Below are 23,483 nucleotides of genomic sequence, written 5' to 3' on the forward strand. Positions count from 1 at the left end.
CCGACCTGCCCTGCCCTCTGTGGTCTTCTCTGATCTATCTCTCCATTAATAATCCATCCAGCTGCAGCAAGCCTCCCCCATCCACGCTCCAATCCCAGGACAAGATCTGCCTCCATTTCCTCGAGAATAGGCCCCGGGCAGCCAATCAGAGCCCCGCCCACTGCCCATCCCTCGACCGAGCCATAAACGAGCCCCGAGACTGGAGGAAGGCAGCTGCGCCTCTGCTGTCTGACGGCGGCCGCTGATTGGTGCGCTGGGCTGTCCTTCGCAGCCGGCTCCACCAGTGGCGCTAGGGCTGGGTGTAAATAGGAAGCCTGCAGGGAGGTTGCACATGGTACCCTGATAGTAGCCACCAGTGGCGAGGAGGAGCCGCTCACCATTATCTCTGGCCATTCTTTTTTTTATTTTTTTTTACTAGGAATAGCAGAAAAAAACTGGAGATTGGCATCAAGGGAAGCCACCAGCACATCTCTTCAAATGCTCTCCAAGGGGGAAGTGGACTATTGCAGCGCTGGTGGCCAGGAGCAGACCCTGGACAACTCGAGTGGTAAGCGGATGACAGCCTTGGCATGTCCCCCCTCTGCGCCCGGCGCGGCGTGGGTGCGCAGCGCAGCACACTGCACGCAGCCACAGGTACCGCACGCCTGCATGCTGCCGACAGCACCGGGGGGCATGCACACACGACCCCTCGCACTGATGGGGGGCTCACAGCACCCCGCGGTACACGCGCAGCAGCAGCTGTCAGCACACCTTAGGCACCGCAGAGAGCGGGAGTGCTCACGCATGACGGGGTGCGTGTCACACCAGCTCATCACGCCGCACCAGGGTACGAATGAGTAGCCGCACCTCACGCGCGCACTCGCAAGCTTAGTGATAATCACTGAACCGTTATCAACCACGGTAGTTTAACGCTCATATATTTTTTTGTATCAGCCACTTTGTATTGTAGTGTATGTTTCTATTAAATACATATATATATATATATATATATATATATATATATATATATATATATATATATAGAGAGAGAGAGAGAGAGAGAGAGAGAGAGAGAGAGAGAGAGAGAGAGAGAGAGAGAGAGAGAGATGTGGATATATATATATATGTACATGGTATTGAATTATTTAAATACATGCACAAATACATATGTATTTACTACTTATGCGTGTTTATATACATAAATGCATATTTAATTAAACATATTTATGCATATATGTCTCTATCAATAATGTCTTTATATATATTGATTATTAATAAAATGCCTGTCAGTGCGACTATAATTATCGTTGATATCCGTAGTTTATAGAGAACGTGTTTTCATTACAATGTGATTTTGGCTTATCTGACAATTCCACAGAAACGCACTCTCTCAACTATATATATATATATACATATATATATATATATATATATATATATATATATATATATATATATATATATATATATATATATATATATATATATATATATATATATATATATATATATATATATATATATATATATATAGGAATCCACAATCCTGAGTGCCAACAGCGCGCAGACACGAAACAGGCACAGATATATATGTGTGTGTGTGTGTGTGTGTGTGTGTGTGTGTGTGTGTGTGCTCTAGCTATCAATCACGCTCTCCGTCTGTCACCTTTTCACTAAGTATGCGTATGTTTGTATATATTATAGCTATCAACATACCTGTGTATATATGCATAATCTAGATGATATGTGCATGTATATATCAAGGATGTCAATCAATCACTCTTATTTTTCTCTTTATATGTATTCCTATAATGCAGCTTTCTATCTCTCACTTTCTCTCTCTATATATATTTATATTTTTATATATATATATATATATATATATATATATATATATATATATATATATATATATATATATATATATATATATATATATGTATATATATGTATATATATATATATACATATGCCTATTAGTGCTATCAATTTGTTTTCGTGTACAGGTGCAGGTGCATGTGTGCGCAGAGCCTGTAGCGTGCAGGCAGATAGGGTCTTATCTATTGCCTTAGGGGTTGTGATGAGATTGAGAGGGTCCATCCGGGCATCTCCCAGGGTGTGACTCACGCGGACCCTCGGCAGCCCTGTGACACCGCACTCAGGGCCTCTGCCCCGCGCAGACCTTTGAGCTTTCTGTGCACACCTCCCCTTGCGCGCGCGCAGCGCTTTTTCCATTCAACCCCTCAAGGTGCTTGCATGGACGCTAAGGATGCGGTGAGTGGGCCTCTGGCCGCAGCCACTGTGCTCTCTGCGCCCCCCCCCCCACACACACACACTGACAATATCAAGCACGAGAGGGAGGGGATCCAGAGGACAGAGGCGGGCCCGTGGGGGCCTCCTGGCACCTTAACACAGGGCACGCACTGGCAGCCGTGTACCCGGACATGCTGGCGCTGGGTGTTCTAGGTGCTTCAGTGTTCGGCTCCCTAGGAAACTTGTGATGTGTCAGCACTATACAGCTGTGTCTGCGCTGCTGCCGCACACACACCGGTGACCCTGGGACGTATTTGCGCATCTTCCTATTAGTGGATTTCCCTTTCCTGTGATATACACCTGCCTGCGCGCGCCTTGAAGTCGCTTCTTGGCCTCCCGTGGAGGCGCGCGGTTTCAGCATATGATGAATATTCGATCGAGGCGCTTTCAGGCTGCAGGCCATGCTGGGGCACACCCTGACCTGCGCCCCCTGTTGTGTTTGGCAGTCCTTGGCCCCGGTTTATCATAATATTTCTAGTAGACGAGATTCCCCTTCAGATGCCCGCGCAGCCAGGGCCACAGGGGTGTTTTCTAAATCCTATCTGGATACAGAAAATGCAACGATTCACCGAGAACACCCTCTCCAAAGGGACCCCAGCTCCCGTTTTTTGGGCGTTCGGGTTGTGTGCGGATGGTGGAGCAGTCGAATCAGACACGGCGCTGCCTTCTCCGCTCCCTCCTTTCCTAATTTCCCACGACATTTATTTTTCATTGCAAGGATATCAATACGAATCCCGGCATGAAATGCGCGCAGCAATCCCAGAAACATGCGGTCGCCCATGCCAAGCGTGTGCCCCGGTGACTTGGATGTAACAGGTGCAGGGCTATACACATACCCTGTGCCCCTGCCAGTGAGCTTAGGGAGTGCGGGGAGAAGACTCAACGTGGAATAGTTTTATCGTAAGATCGTATCTGCCCAATTCTCGAATTCCATCTCTGACCTCAAATAACAGACATAACAACATGCAGGAATTGGAAATGGTGCTGTCTTTCATTTTCCGAACCGCAAATTCTTGGATCCGCTTTACAAGAAGTTTTTTTGTTTTTAATTATTTTTAGGAACCAGAAATTAACAACCAACTATCTATCTATCTATCTATCTATCTATCTATCTATCTATCTATCTATCTATCTATCTATCTATCTATCTATCTATCTATCTATCTATCTATCTATCTATCTATCTATCTATCTATCTATCTATCTATCTATCTATCCACAAGCGTGTATACACATATATGTATTTAAATATATATATATATATATATATATATATATATATATATATATATATATATATATATATATATACACATACACATACACATAGACGCACAGCCAGACCGCACATATTCTATGTATCTGCATGAATGGCTGACCCCAATGTGACGCAATTAGGCGATTCGTTCTTTACTATATAAATACTACTATTCTGCGACTCAAATCATTTTAAATAACATATTTTCAGAAATTTTATAAATTAAAACAACGGAGTATTGAGATCTTAAAATATTGACACAATCTGCACTAGCAGTATATGCATCGGGGAGGAGGGGTGGGGGCTGGGCTGGGGGGGGGGGGTGGGAGGGGGGGGGGAGGCGGGTGGACATTTTTGCACCTGGGCGGCCAATATCTACAAGTGAAAATACAATACGAAATGAAATATGAAACTCCCGCATTAGGAACACTTGGGGACTTTGGGACTCGGGCTCCTCGGCTGCTTGCACCTATGTTGTGTGATTGTTGGCCACTTGCGGTGCAGATGTGCCTCGGTGCACGTGTGTCCGTGCAGTCCACCAGGGCCAGGTGGGGTGTATTGTCGGACCTGCTGGGTGTTCGAAGAATGAGTTGCCAAAGTCGTTTTATTTTTTTGTTCCTCCGCCACCAGTGCCACACCGAATACACATTTGTGTCTCCAGTTTTTTTCTCCCCCTTGTCACGGTTTGCGTTTACTCTTATTATTTTTTTTGAACTCCTTTTTTTTGCTTGATGGCTTTTGGGGCTGGCAGTTTTCCCAGGGGATGGCATATTTCACTGAACCCACATCTGTCTATGTGCGAATGCGCCTGCCTGCAGCCGGCTCTCCAGTGCGCCTGCACGCGGGTCCGTGAGCCTCTCACCGCTGTTCTCGAGAACTCCCGCACTCCACCCCCCGGCGTGCCACGCGTCCGCTCCTACCTGCCACGGTGCTGATGCTTTCTGCCCTCTTCTCTCCCCCCACCCCCAGGCAGCCATTTCAAGCTGATGGAATACACGTACGATGAAGACCTGGATGAGTTGTGCCCGGTGTGTGGAGACAAGGTGTCCGGGTACCACTATGGCCTCCTGACCTGTGAAAGCTGCAAGGTAAGGGGCCTGCCAGCCAGATGCGCCCGTCTACGCGCGAGCAAGGCACCAGGGGTGCCCCCTTATGAGGTCTGTCTGCCTCAGCAGTGCTTGACGTGGACATATACAAGTGCAGATCGTCCCCCATTCAAAGTAGGGCACCGGTGCTGAGAGTGCCATTGGTCTCTATTGACATTATTACATTTCTGCTGCAAAGTACTCGTCCTCTCCCATTACAATTATTACATCACTTTGCAGAAGTGCCAGACATTTCCCATTAAAGGTGGAGGGGCAAAAGTACCCTTTCATGAAATATATTATATCTTTCTGAGAATTGTACTGTTCTCCCTTAAAATCAGGCCTGGGTGAAACCTGAATTTCGACAGTGTAATTTGCATAATTTCGGGAAATGCACAGTACGCTTGCTAGGCACAATTCCTAGAATTATGCCATCATGCCAGCCTGCGTAAATATTCTCCGTTACATGTGCCCTTGCTGTAACAAATGTACCATGTACGCACAGGAACAACAGAATAGCAGTGGCTTTTATTTTCAATGCTTTTGTTTTTTTTGCGCTTGTTTTTGCTCAAAATGCCACCGCGTGTCAAAAATTGAAATGAGGAGGCATTCCACACTAAAATATAGTGCAAAACGACAGATTTTCATTTTGTGTAATTATGCAAAATTCTCGATAATTCTGCCAACATTTTGCATAATTATGTGAAAACATAGTGTGAATACTGCACACTCCTCCTCCTTAAAATAGTAATTATTTCACTACTGAGTTGGGCAAAATTCTCCTGTTAAAAGTATGACACAAATGCTGGTAAATGACATTACTCTGTTTTAAAGTTATTGCATCGTTGCTGAGAAGTTACAGTGCTCGGCATGGAAATTATTGCACCTGTATTGAGAAGTTCAAGCACTATCCCTTTGAATGATTACATCAAACTAAAGTAGTCTCCCATAAAATATTTACATCACTGCTTAGAAGTGCTGGTACCCTCCCATTAATATATCACTACTGACAAGTGCTGGTACTCTCCATCGCAATTATGACATCACTGCCATGAAGTGTTGGTAGCCTCCCATTGATATTGTTACATTGCTGCTGAGAAGTGCTGGTACTCTCCATTGCAATTATGACATCACTGCTGAGAAGTGCTGGTACCCTACCATTAATATTGTTACATCGCTGCTGAGAAGTGCTGGTACCCTACCATTAATATATCACTGCTGACAAGTGCTGATACTCTCCATTATAATTATGACATCACTGCCATGAAGTGTTGGTAGCCTCCCATTAATATTGTTACATCGCTGCTGAGAAGTGCTGGTACCCTACCATTAATATTGTTACATCGCTGCTGAGAAGTGCTGGTACTCTCCATTGCAAGTATGACATCACTGCTGAGAAGTGCTGGTACCCTACCATTAATATTGTTACATCGCTGTTGACAAGTGCTGGTACTCTCAATTACAATTATGACATCACTGCCATGAAGTGTTGGTAGCCTCCCATTAATATTGTTACATCGCTGCAGAGAAGTGCTGGTACCCTACCATTAATATTGTTACATCGCTGCTGAGAAGTGCTGGTACTCTCCATTGCAATTATGACCTCACTGCTGAGAAGTGCTGGCACCCTACCATTAATATTGTTACATCGCTGTTGACAAGTGCTGGTACTCTCCATTGCAAGTATGACATCACTGCCATGAAGTCTTGGTAGCCTCCCATTAATATTGTTACATCGCTGCTGAGAAGTGCTGGTACTCTCCATTGCAATTATGACATCACTGCTGAGAAGTGCTGGTACCCTACCATCAATATTGTATTGTTACATCGCTGCTGAGAAGTGCTGGTACTCTCCATTGCAATTATGATGACATCACTGCTGAAAAGTGCTGCGACCCTACCATTAATATTGTTACATCACTGCTGACAAGGGCTGGTACTCTCAATTACAATTATGACATCACTGCCATGAAGTGTTGGTAGCCTCCCATTAATATTGTTACATCACGGCTGACAAGTGCTGCTCCTCTCCATTACAATCATTATATCACTATCACAAAGTGCTAGTACCCTCCCATTAATATAGTTGCATCACTGCTGACAAGTGCTGCTACTGCTGACAAGTGTTGGTAGACTCCCATTAATATTGTTACATCACGGCTGATGAGTGCTGGTACTCTTCATTGCAATCATGACATCACAGCTGAGAAGTGCTGGTACCCTACCATTAATATTGTTACATCGCTGTTGACAAGTGCTGGTACTCTCCATTACTATTATGATATCACTGCCATGAAGTGTTGGTAGCCTCACATTAATATTGTTACATCACGACTGACAAGTGCTAGTACTCTCCATTATAATCATGCTATCACTGTCACAAAGTGCCGGTACCCTCACACTAATATAGTTGCATCACTGCTGAGAAGTGCTGGTAGTCTTCATTGCAATCATGACATCACAGCTTAGAAGTGCTGGTACCCTACCATTAATATTGTTACATCGCTGCTGAGAAGTGCTGGTACTCTCCATTACAATCATTATATCACTGTCACAAAGTGCTCGTCCCCCACCATTAATAGTGTTACATCACTGCTGACAAGTGCTGGTAATTTTCATTGCAATCATTACATCACTGCTGCAAAATGCTGGTGCCCTCCCAATAATATTGTTGCATCATGGCTGAAAAGTGCTGGTACTCTCCATTACAATTATGACATCACTGCTGAGAAGTGCTGGTACCCTACCATTAATATTGTTACATCACTGCTGACAAGTGTTGGTACTCCCCATTACAATTATGACATCACTGCCATGACGTGTTGGTAGCCTCCCATTAATATTGTACCATCACAGCTGACAAGTGCTGGTACTCTCCATTACAATTATGACATCATTGCTGAGAAGTGCTGGTACCCTTCCATTAGTATTGTTACATCAGAGCTGACAAGTGTTGGCACTCTCCATTGCAATCATTACATCACTGCCGCAAAATGCTGGTACCCTCCTTTGCAATTATTACATCACTCCACGAAGTGCTAGTACCCTCCCATTAATTTTGTTGCATCACTACTGACAACTGTTGCTTCTCTTTCTTTACAATTAAACAAGTGCCCCTACCGGTACACAACAGCGCCTGCCCACTCATTTATTCATTAATTAATTTGTTAAGTCGTTTTCTAAAGGACTTTATGACTCCATTTGGTTACTTCACAGCTTATTTATAATGCTTGGTGAAACAATGCAGACATGTCGCTGCTATTCAGATGCCCTGCCATTATTGAGCAGAGATGAATCTACAATTGATGGAATGCTCTTGTGCAATGCATCCTGGTAAATGAATTGTCACTAGCACACCCAGGGGCATATTTACAAGGAAGTGGCAGAGTACGGCGTTAGCTTCCTTGGCTTAACGCTGCGCTCTGCACCTTCTGAAATGCAGGGCTGCACCGTATTTACAAGAAAACAGTGCACCCTTCCATTTCCCCCTGCGATGGTGCTAACTTAGCTGCCTAGCACCAATGCACGGACCCTTGCACCATAGTGCAAGGGTGCCTGTGTATGGTGCAAGGGTCCCTGTGTTGAGGGGAGTGATTGTTTATTTGCAGGTTAATGTCCCTTCCTGCACATAAACAATCTGAAATGGCGATTTTAAACTTCTATGTGTGCTGCTTAATGCAGCACATATAGAAGTTGCAAAATGTAATTTTTTAAAAATGATTCTTTATGTGCAGGAATGGACACTTTCCTGCACATAAACATTTAATGACATTTCGCTGTTTCGATGCGTGCTGCACAATGCAGCACGCATGGAAAAAGTAAAAACAAGGAGAAATGAAAACATTTTCCTCATTGTGCCAGGGTAAGACCAAGTTTTCCACGGTTTAAATTTTGGCGCTCCCCACATTTACACTATCCTTGTAAATATGGGGCAGCGTCTGAATAAGTAGGTGTTATGGTGGAATGCCTACCACAACACCCAATGCCCACCCCTTACACGCTAAGTATAGAGTGAAAGGGTACCTTATTCAAAAGGTGGCGGGCAAGCCACGTTAAGTGGTTTAACGCCGCCTTGTGAATAAGACAAAGCCCCGATCACCACAGAAACGTTGATAAAAGTGACGTTGTGGTGGCGATAGGGGCTTGTAAAGATGTTCACCAGTATTGCAGAAAAAGAGTAAAAAATGCAAAAAACAAAACAAAAACAAAAATAACAGGTCTTCTCAAGGCTTCGATGCAAGCCCAGTTTTCCTGACTTACAAACTACACAATAATCAGTAGCATCCGATGTATGAGACGTTTTGAGACCTGTCTCTGATTTCGTGATGCAACTTATGTACAAATAAATCACAATACAAATTCTCTAATGGCATGGGGTTCCAGGACGACCTGCCTAATGAATATTAACTAGGTAGGCCAGTATTTGTGACCGCCTGTCGCTGGCTAAAAAGAGAGGGGCTGGTGGCCTTAAAGAAACAGCAAAGCACCATCTTTTTTTCGTAGTTTTATATAGCGCAAACTTGACCCAAAGGTATCAGGTATCCGAGCTCTTTCATTAGCACCATTTCCATCACACAAGGACACATTCATTTTTGTTAGGCACGGGGAGATTAAGTGATTTGCCCAGAATCACAGGATGTTGAATGTTAATGCAGAGACTCGAACCCAGTTCCCCAGATTTGAGATCGGCCATCCTAGCCGTTAAGCTACATCCTCTCCTCTTTGTGTATGGAGGCCCAAACAGAATTGTTTTTAAAAAAAGCAGCCCATTTTCCTTAAAAGAACTGGAGCTGATTTGAAAAAATGAAAGTTTTCCTTTTGGAAAGACTCTACGAGTAGCAGATACTTGGACCACTGTCTCCTCCACACAACACCCTGCCTTCCCTCCCCCCGAGGCCACCCAACATGATTCCCAAATTCTGGAAGCGAGACGGATTCTGCCAGTATCCTGTTTTTTTCAGGATCCTACGAACACGGACGCACCCGCGCGTTTGTTTTCCTATATTTATAACCATTACTGATGGGATTAGGTTATAGCTACCCTCCTCATCGATTGCTACTACAATACCCTGAGGTTTAATCAAAACCCGTTTCGACCGGGTTGGAATTATCACAGCTTTAGCAATTACGCATTTATAGCACTACAGTCAGCCATGAAGAGTCACGGGTTACCACCCAGGTGACGAAACACGTGTCGGCTGGTGTAATCATTTGACACACTCCAAGACTTGTATAAATATTACCTATTACATGAAACTACTGGTGTCAACCATTGTAATATTTCATCATTCAAGTACTACATTTGTGCATTGACACTCTAAAAAACACTATCTTTGAACGTGTGCCCAGGACTTGGTCTTAATTTGCTGTGTGGGTTTGTACTCACATATATACAGGGGTTATCCGGGGTTTACCCTGACCTGGTAGCACCGTAACTACTCATCCTTTCACATACTCCACCGTTAACTAGCCTGATTGCCATTCTTCCTGCCTATCCAAAACCCATCGCAGAACCTGATGATTCCCAAAGGGGATGTCCAACTGTACTGCTTCCCCTTGGCACGTCCATTACCACCTCCTTTTAGGAGGTGGTCACATTTCATTTGTTTGCGTCCACAATTGCGGTCACATACTATTGATATGTCTTATACCAAATCATAATTAGGGTGGGACACCTCTTCCTAATTGCAATTTGGAATGAGACCCAAAACATATTATGAGACCCAGAAAGCCTTTTCCTAACTAAAGTCAAAATGATGTTAGCAAGTACTAAAGTATCATTTTGAGGTTGCAAAGACTATGCTTTTGCAAATCGCAGGACTGCGACCGCAAAACGCTTTAGTCCATCGGGCCCCTAGACCAGATTCCATTCTTTGAAAAAGCAATAGGAAAGAATTCTCCCATTTAATGGTTACTTTTGTCATTGTTATAATTCTCTGTCACACAATGGAGGAAGTATGGTTCTTTGGTACTTTTGTTTGTTTGTAGTGTGTTTTTGTCAACCTACCCTAGTTTTTGTGTGTCTCCTTGATAGTAGACATTCCCTATTTGGAAGCAGCCCCTTCTCATTTTGGCATGTAGGGGGCACGAGATAAACATTGAATTTCCTAAAATCACACAATGCAGGCAAGTGGGTGAGCTAAGATTAGAAGCAATATACCCTGATGCCAATGAAAACATGTATTTATACATCAGTAAGCAAAACATTTTTAGCAGAAACACTCTACATAGTAACAAGGCAGTTCATTTCGTCACAAGCGGGGGAATGGTTACATAGACCAGGCGTAGCAGCGAGCGATGAACAATGGAACAAGGCAATAATAGTTCTCTATACATAATTTACATGGTTAGAGTAACACAATTTTATTTTTACGTTACATTATATATATTTGCAGTTCCAGGCACGGAGTGATTCTGTCTTGTGCCCAGAATCACAAAATGTTTGATCAAAAGCGAGAGAGCCGTGATGAGAGCCCAGATTTCAAAGTCAGAAATGAGGCCACATAACCTTAGCTCCCACGCACACTATCTCTGCTTCTGTTTGTAATAGATTACAACCATATACTCCTTTGAGACCGTAAACTTGTCATAAAACATGCAGTTGGATGTTAGTTAGAAGATAATTCATTCTATTCTTTAAACATAAACAGCAAAAATGTGCAAAAAGCAGCTTGAACAGATTCCTTTAACAGGATGACATATTTTTGGTTGGTCCTTACCTCTTCCTGGGCCAAGCAAGTCTTTTTTCACACATTTTGCTCACAAAAAGGTTCTCTCTATTGATAATTAGTTATAGCACCAACATCGAATCTGATGCATTTCGAAGCACTTGATAACGAATTGCATGAGTGGGATCCTGCAAGTCGAAGGATACTCAGAGTGGCATATTATCAAGGTAATGCGATAAACATCTCAAATCGCGCTTATCGTGTTTACCATTATCGCTGTCTATCGCTGATTCACATCACCGTGGTAGCGGCGTATTAGCAACGCTTTGTTAAATGGCGATGTGAAAACCAGCCAGCGATAGACGGCGATAATCGGCAATAGCGCGTGAAATCAAGCAATGATTTCACATCGCTAAGGGAATGCTTGATGGTTTGGGAGTGTGGACTTAACCTGTAAATCCACCCACCATATTACAGATAGCTTAGGCAGGATTTTACCAGGCGTTCGATTCAGGCGAAAACCGCGGTTAGCGCAGCTTTTTTCATCGCTTCGTGGATCTGCTCCATGCATGTAAATATCACGAAGCCTTGTTAGCGATTATTTACATGGAGTAATGGCCAGGAACGCCTTCTTTGCATCTCATTAGCGCTGTAGATCGCTAAGATGTGTGGCGTTACAAAAACGGCAGATAGCATGCACTAATGCATGTTAGCGCCACGTTGTTGATAGGGAGATAATATTATCTCTGCTTTTTTGGCTTTAAAAGCCAAAAAAAGGCAAGGTGGCCCTTGATAATATGCTCGCAAGTCCCTTAGACGCTCCTCACAATGTATAGCGACGAGGCCAAAGGTCAAAGGCCTTCATATGGTAAGGCACGTCTAAGGTGACTTGCAGTTTCTTTTTTTATGTTATTTTAATTTCTATGAAAAATAACTATCCCCTTTTCTCTTTTCCATATTTCTTTTGGTGCCACTTACTCTGAAAATATCCTCACCAGCGTCCCTCTCTCTCCAGCCTCCTATTCTTTCCACCATGTTTGCCTCACACACGCGTCTTCTCCCGACTCCCCCAGCTTCATCTACGCAAAGGGCCAATGTCATCACGAGGGAGGTGCAAGCAGGACCACACATTGCCTCAATGACTCTGAGGGAAGATGGCGTGCGGCCACCTGATAGCTGTCTCTGCATGCCAGAAGCAGATGTGTCCTTGCCACCTCCTTTCCTCTTTTGCACCCTCACCCCCGGTCCCTGTTGCCAAGGAAGCACATGAAGATATATGTAGTTGGGCCCCAGCCCAGTTTACCACTCTGCCAACTCCACATAGAGTCGGTGCCCAGGTGGCATGGACTTCCGCCTTCACCACAGTCCTTGAGGGAGAGTAGACACTGAGTCTGAGCTGGTGGCATTCCCCCTCAAGGAGGAGCATTGTGATGTCATTAGTCACCTGTAATACGTTATTACAGGAGATTAGTGATGTGCACTTCTTATTACATGTATGTTCTGAAGACATACTGCACCTGCAATAAGAAAACTAATGATCACTTTTAGAGAGGTTACAGAGTCTGCCCCATGTTAGGGTAATATAACCTCATCCCTCTATAGATTCTTCTGCATTCTCTCTCTCTTTCTGTCTTTCTCTATCTCCTTCTGCCTGCCTGTCAGTCTCTCACTCCCTCCTGACTGGTGTTTTATATGTAACCACAAGTCCAAAGTGGTTTAGAAATGTCACCAGAACCGAAAGATTATATTAATGCCCAATATTGCACTGTGCCCATTTCTATAGTTTTTCTATTACTTGTTAATGCATGTTAAAATGTAGGCATTGCCAACCTGGATTCTGGTGTCATTTACAACCACTTATAAAGTAAAGTAGCATAATGTTCCCAGTAGTCCTCAATGGCACAAGACCATCCAATGGTAACCGGTGACACATCCTCTACACATTGGCACAGGAACATGTTCATACTGTGTACATTTCCTCCAGGAATCTCTGCTTTTACGGTTGTGATTGCTGGCATACAGGGCAGGTCTAGCCAGCAGCCAATGGCAGCGTCACGTTCAAGGCAGCTTTGATATGTTTGTCAATCACCATGACAATCATCTACACATTCTGGGCGTGTGCGGCAATCTTCGAACCCCAATAGTGAGCCCTTCTCAGGAAACATTTACATATACACACAATATTGTGTTTTTTTCATTCTATTGAGCAATCCCTCCAGCCTGGCATCTGTAGTGAGCTGTGGGTGGAGAGTCGCATTTCATTCATTGCGAGAGTAGCTTGCTTTTATGTGTTGTGATTGTTGTGCCAAACAAAGCGCTTTGCAAAAACCTAGAGAAAAAAATAAACAAAGAACACGGTTGTGTTTTCAATTTCCTTAAAGGCTGAAACAGTTCCATTCTCTGATTCAGGGCGAAATGGGGTGGGGGTCAGGGGTGCGGGAGCGTCCCAATGTGAGTGGACCTAGCGGTGCAGATCATGCTGGGGAGGACATGCTTAAAGTTTTTTGGGTTCCATTATAAAACCATTTCTGAACTTAAGCATGGCTGAGGTTGGTAAAATGACAATATAGGCTTTGAAATTCCACATCCTCATTCACCGAATAGGGATTTCGGAATTGTAGGACTATAATTGCACTCAAGAAAACATCAAGAATATTAGGAATGGGAAGGAGGCTTTCCAAGAGCGTAACCATACAAAATGCAGTTAACACACACTCACACTCATACATTTGTGGGTAAAAGCGTTTTTTCACCAGGATGGTTAATACGTTTCAGTGGCTTCAGTCTTTCTTTTTTTTGTTTTGTTTTGTTTTTATGCTCTAATTTTGATCTAAATTAAGAAAAAAATGTAACTAGGGGCTTCCAGGGTGGACTGTTTATCAGCATGTGGCTTATGCGGTTTTTTAATGGTTGGTACAGATCACACAATGAGATATACTGTGTTTTCTGCACAGGTGATCTACAGTGCAGCTGTGTGTGCTGTGTTCGCATCAATAGGTTTTTAAGAGATTTGAAAACCATAGGACCAAAGGATGAGTGGCTGTGAAATCTAATCAGAACCTTGAGGTGGCCTTGTAGGTTACCCCATATCTATATTTTAAATGAGATTTAACAACATTTCTTTTTTTTTAGCATTCCATTGGCTGAAAATCTGCAAATGACAAAAATGATGCCATACTTGGCATTTATCAAAAAATACTTTCCAAGTGTGACATAATTGCCCAAAATGATGGCCTTTGAATCCAATATGGTGCGTGAAAAGCTAAGCATGTCAATTAAAATATGAAAAAAGGCTATTCGAATCGTCTTTTCATGCCTACATATTAGGTGTCACAGTTTCCCATTTGAATTAGGCCAGGGCGAAATTTCTGTGACGTCCACATACTCTCACATATTTTGGGAATTTCGCTTTATGCAGCGACGGCTCGTGGAGGGAGTTACGGTGGGGCAGGAGGGTGGGGAGGGGGAGGGGCAGGGTGGAGGTTGCTAAAAACCGGCATATGGATAATTGCAGGTAAGTAAACAATTTAATTAATAAAACGAATTTCGTAGTGCGCCTTGCATCGCAAAATGCAATGCAGTGCGAGCTACGAAATTCGTTTTATTAATTAAATTGTTTACTTACCTGCAATTATCCATATGCCGGTTTTTAGCAACCTCCACCCTGCCCCTCCCCCTCCCCACCCTCCTGCCCCACCGTAACTCCCTCCACGAGCCGTCGCTGGCTTTATGTTTGTTATGCAAAATCCCCCAAATGATGCCCCAACCTGTTGTTCACATCACAGGAGCTTTTTGAGTAATTTGTTTTGCGAGAAATTCCTCTTTGCATTCAGAATGGATTGGAAGGTGCATTTCGCATTAAAATACAGCGCAGAATACCAGTTTTGTATTTCACATAATTTTGTATTATTCTACATAATTTTTGCATAAAAATGTATTTACGCAAATCAGATTACGTCAATTTTGTGTACCCTTAATGTCAGTGGCACTTAATTCTTTCCATTTTGTGTAGCCCCGTCAACTTTGACTTGTGATAGAGGTTCTAAATCGGTTTGTTGGTCGGTTAGGTTCAGATTTTTATGAAAATTACTGACAGTATAATTCGGTTTCATTTACACGAATTATATTTAAATTTATGTTATGTGGATATGCTGAAATTCTATTTTGTATCTAACACCCGTACCCCCGTATCTAGTTGGAAATTGACCTGACATGTTAGCTAAAGATATGTTTATGGATTTAATGACCCTTTAATGGTACTTACAAATATGCAGCTTTAGGTGTAGAAAGAGCAATCTGTGGGTTCACAAAAAGAATACTTCTATACATCGGTGAAGTGGATCCTGTGGTTGGTGGAAGTACCAAGCTTGGTGTGACCTTGAACCTGGTAGAGCCTGTCATGTGCACTAGAGTTGACCTGTAATGAGATGTCAGATGCATGGAGACACTTATACTGAGCCGCCTGGATTACTGCAATGCCTTATTGATCTCAGCCAATGAGTCCTCGTAATGCAGATTGCAGGTGGTCCAGAACACAGCGTCTCGCCTGGTCTTGAATGCCCCTACTAAAGCCGCCTCCCTCCCAGTCAGCTGCAATGGCTCCCAGTTCGAAAGCGGGTTAAGTTCAAAATCTGCTGCACTGTGCATAAGGCACTACATAATATTGGCCCTTCTTACCTTGCAGAGAAATTCACTCTCTATGTGCTGTCCAGATCCCTCCGCTCGGGAACCAAATCCCTTCTCTTGGTCCACGAGTTAGAAGAGCCAGGTTGGGGGGTAAAGCATTTTCCCACCTGGCCCCTCTTTACTGGAATCAGCTCCCCATCAACCTGAGTCTTTGTTAGGATCATCATCAATTCAGGAAGCGCTTTAAGACCATCCTATTTTGATCCTGCTCTTCAATTAGCCCTGCAGCCGTGTCCGCAGTGCAGAGATACCCCTTTGGGGGTCGATTTCGGCGCTATACAAATAAATAAATAAATAAACAAATACATGCTTGATCTAAGTTTTATAATTAAGGCTCCCTGTTTTCCGATTTTTACTGATTTTCACAGATAAATACAGACCGAAAACCACGCTTTACGTGTCTGTATTTATTTTTAAATGCAGAAAAATACAACAAATTCTGCTCCTGGTGAGAGATTCTCCATGAGGTCCTTCATGAATTCCAGGTCAACAGCTGAGCACACAGACGGCACGTGGAGGTGAAAAATGGGATCCCTAAATTCAGCCATTACTTGACATATATTTGTTTATGAAACAATATTTAGTTGTGGGTGTTGTGTTTTGTTCTTTTTGACTGCCTGGTTTGCTAAAATGCAATAGGCATCAAAGTATGAGTGCACTTTTATCAGTTAAATAAACACATAACTATACAAATCCATGACTCTTTTTACTTTCAAAACACAAAATAAATATGCATAAATGCCAATAAGATGGCTAAATAAAATAAAAAAAGTAAATACCATAAAACCGGGAGCCCTATATATAAATTTACAGGTAGACTCTGGGAAACCTGATGGAAGAGAATCATGAAAATATGAACTTGCATCGCACCCTTAAAACGTCGACACTGTCCATGCTAATTCTGGTCGGGTACCCATAGGTGTTGGTGAACTTAGAAGAAATCAGACTTGACATAGGTCATTTTGGAGCTACTAAATGTAAATGTCTCTGACAAGATAATCCTTAACAGTGCAATGCTCTTGGAAGATAGTTTCTGCTAAACTTGTTTGTTGAAGAATCTTCTATTAAAAGTAGTGATTGTTTCCAGTTAAATCCACTTTCAGCAGATTTTTTCCCTGTATATTTTATTAGAAGTTATAACTTCTCAAAGTTTGTGGTGCTTTGGAATTAGTCACACTCTGGTCCTGATGATCAGTGCCCAGGGATGGGGATGATGCTGCGACCACAAGTCCTAATGAATGGCCCGTGCAGATCTGCCCTGCTGACCACAAATCACGGCCTCCTGTAATCTGTACTCCTTTGTGCTTGATGGTAAAATCTGCATTTAACCACAAACAAACATGTGAAGTATCTGCACGCATGCATCTGAATATTGAAATGATAAACATGATCAAAGGAACTATGCCCCTTTGAGGGAATGTTATAAATAATACATGAAATGAACTAAAATAAAATCAGATGAAAATATGTTAAAATGCACTTGGTGTTTCTGGGAAGTGAATTTCTTATTACATCGATGGTGGCTGTAATATGTAATATAACGTATAGACTTCACGCAAGATCCGAGCCTGTGCTCACAGAATTGCCTTTTGAGCTTATTTGCAGAAGGGTGCCTAGGTTTTATTACATATTTCTTTTTGTCTATTGTTATGTGCCCTCACTGCGCTTACTATTCACCTGCCGGCCTTTCACATGTCCTTAAAGTTCACCCCCAGATTGTTTTCGCTTGGAGAGTTACCTACCCAGGACCAATTGGTGAAAAGATCCTCAGGCTATCTAGAGTCATTCCAAATCTTTCATGCCTTTTGTTTTTGCAAAGTTCAAAAGTGTGCCCCAGCTGTGTACAGATCAGCAGAGAGCAAGGGGCTTTTCTGACCTAGAAGAAGGGACATTTGACCAGTGTCTTTGCAATGAATTGGCTATTTATACTTGTAGGAATAATCATCACCCCTTGTTGTAGGCACTCCAATTGGTTGTTTTTATGTTCCTTTCCCACACCTGGCCTTGATATGCCCTAGCCCAGGCTATGCACTCACCGTATTACATATAGCGCACATGACTGCCAATCTCCTGTGTGGTCTTTGCCATGTACGATTCACCTGTAAAGTCACTAGATATTTTTGTGATGTCATCAATGAGGTCATCCATGCTTTCATTTGTAATCTAATATCATAAATGAGATCATTACCAGTGCTATGGAAGGAGTTATGATTGCAGAGCTAATCATCACTGGTAAATTTCAGTATACTTTACATTTTAAATCATAAGCATAAGGGGGCATATTACCAACAACTAGCGATAATTATCGCTATGTTGGCTTAGCGGCAATATTATTATCGCCGAGCTCCGCCGATTTTTATCGCAGATAAACCTTGCTATTATCAAGGTTTATCTCAAAAGCGATAAAAATCGGCCGAAATGCATGAATATCGCTGAAAAGTCAGCGATATTCATGCATTACCGAGCTAATACTCTTAGCCATGTTATCCACCTACCATCGGATAACATGGCTAAGAACTGGTCTGGGCAGGCGTTAGCTTTTGGAGATATTCGCGCTTAGCGTGAATATTTCCAAAGGTAGGTAATAGGAGATAGCGATGTTAGCGACTGTTTCCAGTCGCTAACATCTTGGCAAGCCCACTTTGCATGTCATTAGCGATAAATATCGCTGACATGCAAAGTGGGCCCCAAGATGATCGCTATCTCCTACTAGCTGTCGCTAACTGGTGTTAGTGACAGCTAGGTAATAGGGCGATAAAAATTATCGCCGCTTTAGCGGGGAAAATTCCCGCTAAAGCGGCGATAAGGCCCTTGGTAATATGCCCCAAGATTCCTTCAATTTATTTATTTTCGAAAATTTTGTATTTCTTAAAACTATTTTTTACAATGTAGGTTCCTAGGATATCTTTGTAGAAAACCATAGTGTGCTGTTAACAAATGTTTATTCAGAAAACTGTATGAATTACATTATTTCTGAAAAACATAGTTTTATAATTCTGTGGGATATGCCCTAGTCCCGTCCAGAATGGGGAATTTTCACCTTTCCACTGCTCCTGAAGTCCCAGCAAGCAAACATTCTTAGAGAGAGCGGTGGATCCCAGTTCGAAGTAGAACATGTTTGGCTTTTGGCAACCAATCAGATTGCAGCCTCAGATTCAGATTTTGGTCAATGACATGTTCATGGAAAAGATGGACCAGTGCCCAAAACATCTGTAAGGTCTTTTTTGAATGACAGTTTTTGGAAATATTCTAAGCAAATTGACACCTAATCAGTAGAGAGCACTCAGTCTGCATAACAAATTTGATGGTTCACTTGTCTATTGGCATCTCTGTTGCCACTTTCCAGCTTTCTCCATGAGAGTTTGAAAGGGAAAAAATAAGCCCTTTAGACTTCCCCAATAACTCCACAAGAGTTTACAGGATCTTTCCTTGACTGATATTTCTTTCAATAGTTTATGTAGTGTGCTCAAAGAAGCCAAAAAAATTAGCACTATGTAGCTTTTCATGGTAGAGACAACAACACCAATGTCCATAAGTTCTGTTTCTGACAAGTCACTCTTTACATTATCTTTACATTAATATTAAAGTAAACATCACTTTTACAGCATTCACTTTGAAAGTATTTCCCCACTTTTAGTATTGGGACACACGAGGGTTCAATTTTTCAAAAATGTATTTTAATACTCATCTTACAGTTAATAATTTTTTGACACAGCAAACAACAACAGTAGTACAAAGTTCCCCAAAAGAATTTAATCAAGTTAACTCATTAAGACCTCTCTCTTAAAATGTGTGATAGAGCAGGGAAAGTGGGAATCCCTTATCGGAATCAAGGATGCCTCACACAAGTCAAAGGTTGGGTAACCACTGTCACCCCACCCGATGATTGTCCAGTGTCATCATTGGCTAGGTACTGCCGCAGGATTACCGGCGATCTGCGGCAGTACCTAGGTGGACGGGGTAGGTGATAGAAGCCTTGCCAGCTGCTAGTCAGGTACTTTACCACGTAGCTCTGGCCCCACCAGGTCAGCCGGATCACAATCCGACCAGGGACCAGGGACTGCGGTCCCAGGGAGGGCCTCAATGAAGGGTTGACTCTGCGACACATTACAGGTCGTATACTTGATTCCTGATTCTTGTAGGAGGAATTCATGAGCAATCTTATGAGCAATTGGTCCTGACGAATTGCCTTAGAGGCAAGAAACATGTTGACCAAACCCGGACTGAGGGTTGAATAAGGCCTGATTACCCTTACCGTCACGCCTTAATACCCCTCACCTTTTTTAATAAGGCAGTGAGCCATGCTATTAAAGGTTTCCCTATTGGACTCTACTGACCTTTTTTAACTTACCTTCACTCACGCTCACTTATTGCACTTCCTAGGTCCCTCACACACATGCACTCATTGGCTATGAAGGAATAAAAGATCTCCGCTAAAGTGCAGCACTTTCGTGCAGCCCGACAGGCATTGCATCGCCAGCCTGTCGAAGGAGCAGGATAGCCAATGATGACACTGGACAATCATCGGGTGGGGTGACAGTGGTTACCCAACCTTTGACTTGTGTGAGGCATCCTTGATTCCGATAAGGGATTCCCACTTTCCCTGCTCTATCACACATTTTAGGAGAGAGGTCTTAATGAGTTAACTTGATTAAATTCTTTTGGGGAACTTTGTACTACTGTTGTTGTTTGCTGTGTCATAGGACATGTACTCTGGACCCCGTTAAAAATTGTCCAACCCCTGTTCCCCCTTTTTGTAACAATAATTTTTTGACAAACAAATATGAAGGTAATTTCAATATACACAAAACTGAATTTTAATTTCATTGTGTGCATTGAGGCAAAGATTGCTATTGAATGCCACAGATTATAATGGCATTGGCTGCCTGTGGATCAAACTACTACCATCTGTGTTGTTTCTCACTTTATGATAATCAACATTTCTGTTACAACAACAATATTCAATTTGTTTGCCATTTTACTCTGTTGCACTTTTTCTGTCCCATGATTTTACTGATCCCATTTTGGATATATCCGTGACTCCATAAATATAGCGAATGTAAATCATCGTATTCAATCCCAAATTGGATGTAAACAGAGTCACACAGATCAAAACTTCCTCGTTTGGTGTAAAATTTGAAAAAAACATTGAAAATGAGACATGTATTAACATCATCTTCACATAACCACCTGGAATATATTGTACTTTCAATTGTAGTTGGACTAAGGGTGAATTTTGTTATTGATGCTGTAAATAATCCTAATTGGTAAATTTTAGAGGTTTTCAATCATTGTTTCGAACCATAACTATATTTGGCATTTCTTTTCACAGCAACTTTGAGATTTTGCAAAACATATATTTTGAAATTTCAGCAAAGTGTTTCACTCTCGCTTGCTGTCCCTTCTAGCACTAGAGCAACGGTTCCTCACCTTTTCACTTCTGGCAATCCCCATTGAATCCTTACTGGGACCTGGGGACCCCAGCCTAAGCAATTTCTATGATTTGAGTCTCAAAACAATACACATAAATGCAAAAATAAGCATAGTTCGAACAGGTTCAAAGACGCTGAATTATTTTACTTAATTTACAAAAAAAAAGAAAAATCCAAATTTACATTTTAATAGGATGGTTGGAGATTTTCAAACTGTGGTTTGATTTCTAGAAGACACAGCGTTATGCTAGACTCTAACATATCACGTTTTCTTTTTTGCACTTAGTGCGTGCTATCTTTTTGTCCGTGTTTACCAGTGCTTCAATTGAGACAATCAGTTATCCTTACTAGAATCTTTTTGCTGTATTTGCACTGCTCCCACAGATCATGCTAAGGATACCAACTTAATGTTTAACCTCTAATTTCGCAATATTTCACATTTACAGAGTGTTTTAATATTTTAAATTTTACATTTTGCTCTTTTATGTACACATAACTTTATTAAGTACTAATAAATTATATAACTTTGTAAGCAGTCGTGGACCTCCAAGCAGCCGCGGTCGGCAGTAGGAGTTCCTGCAGGGCAGTGACGTGGGGAGGGGGAGGGGCAGGGTGGGGGGTAGTAATGTATGTATTAGGAGTTTAACAGGTAAGTAAATATATAAATAAATAAAACGAATTTCGTTGCGCGCACTGCATCACCAAATGCGATGCAGTGTGCGCAAAAAAATTTGTTTTATTTATTTATATGTTTACTTATCTGTTAACCTCTGTAACCGATACATTACTACCCCCCACCCTGCCCCTCCCCCTCCCCACGTCACCGCCCTACAGGAACTGCTACTGCAGACCGCGGCTGCCTCCAAGTAGGCGTTGTGGACCCTCAGGGGTCCACTGACCATATGTTAAGAAACTCTGTGCTAGCTCACTGTAATTAAATAAATAAGGACAGTATAATTAATCTAATCTGGATAGAGTAGTTAGAGTCTAACTGGGTTGCTGGGAACGCCTTTTACTATTATACTTTAGGCACATTCCAGTTTTGAAAGGTCTGAATAGAATATTAATCAGAACAAATCTTTTTTGAGGAATTTTCTGTTGCAATGACTGGTTTTATTCCTCAGGACCCGATTCATCTTCTTCTAGAGTTTGGGTCTTCATACTCAGTGGGTACTGCCTTCATGTTTTAGAGATTGTAGATTTGTGACCGTTGAGTACCCTCAGAAGATGTGGATATAGCCAGTTGGAGCAGTACCCAGGGCCTCTTTGCTGTACTTATGCTACAGTGCTTAATTTGTAAAAAACCTAATGCCGGGGCCCTAAACAGGAGGGCACTAGAGCTTGCACCAAGGGTTGCCCATGGCAGTACTGCGAATGACAGCACCAACACACTACTAATCATCACACTCATAAAACTGTGACAATTCATACTATTATGGGCCCCCAAAGCTATAAGAATGGCTTTGGAGGCAAATACCAATAAATGGAAATGTAAATTGAAATAATAAACAGAAGTTGTTGTGCTAATACCGAAATTGGCAGACACCACTACCATGTGGCAGACAGTCATAAGCCCCGGTGCTGGCAATTAAATCCGCACCGGAAAGCACCAGCACAAATTAAGCACTACCTATACAAAACAACAATGCGATGGATGAATGCTTGAATTAATCTCAGACACTGATTATTGCTCAGGGGCTCTTCCTGGTCATAACTTTTCTATCACTATGCCGCTATAGACAGAGACCTGCAGGATGCAAACAGTTTTGGTCCTCCTCCAATAGGAACAATAGAGCCTCGACTGCCCAACCAGGTCCACTCGCCTTGGTGAGACTTATCCACTTCGAGAGTGATGGAGTTCCGGATGTTCATGTATCAGAGGAAGCCCGTTGTTATCTGCTATCTGAGAAGAACATGTACTAAGTGTCAGAGGAGTTAACCTTCGTGAATCTAGCCTTGAAAACTAGGACACATGCCTGCATGGAGTTACCGAGCACCGTGGTGGCTTGTGCAATGAATCTTTCAAGAATGTATTAAATTAATAACATTAAATTCAATGAAA

General features: G+C 42.4%; 1 protein-coding gene across 1 annotated transcript in view; it reads left to right on the forward strand.

Moving 5' to 3' along the window:
• Positions 1–233: 233 nt before the first annotated feature.
• Positions 234–23,483, forward strand: part of LOC147710266 (steroidogenic factor 1-like) — a 438,859-nt gene continuing 415,609 nt past the window's right edge. The window contains exons 1-2 of the mRNA XM_086919966.1: positions 234–547; positions 4,520–4,638. Of these exons, the coding sequence (XP_086776092.1) occupies positions 478–547; positions 4,520–4,638 (189 nt within the window). The 5' untranslated portion in view covers positions 234–477. The remainder of the gene's footprint in view (positions 548–4,519; positions 4,639–23,483) is intronic.

The sequence above is a fragment of the Lissotriton vulgaris genome, chromosome 5, assembly GCF_964263255.1.
Source record: "Lissotriton vulgaris chromosome 5, aLisVul1.2, whole genome shotgun sequence".
Taxonomy (NCBI): Eukaryota; Metazoa; Chordata; class Amphibia; order Caudata; family Salamandridae; genus Lissotriton; species Lissotriton vulgaris.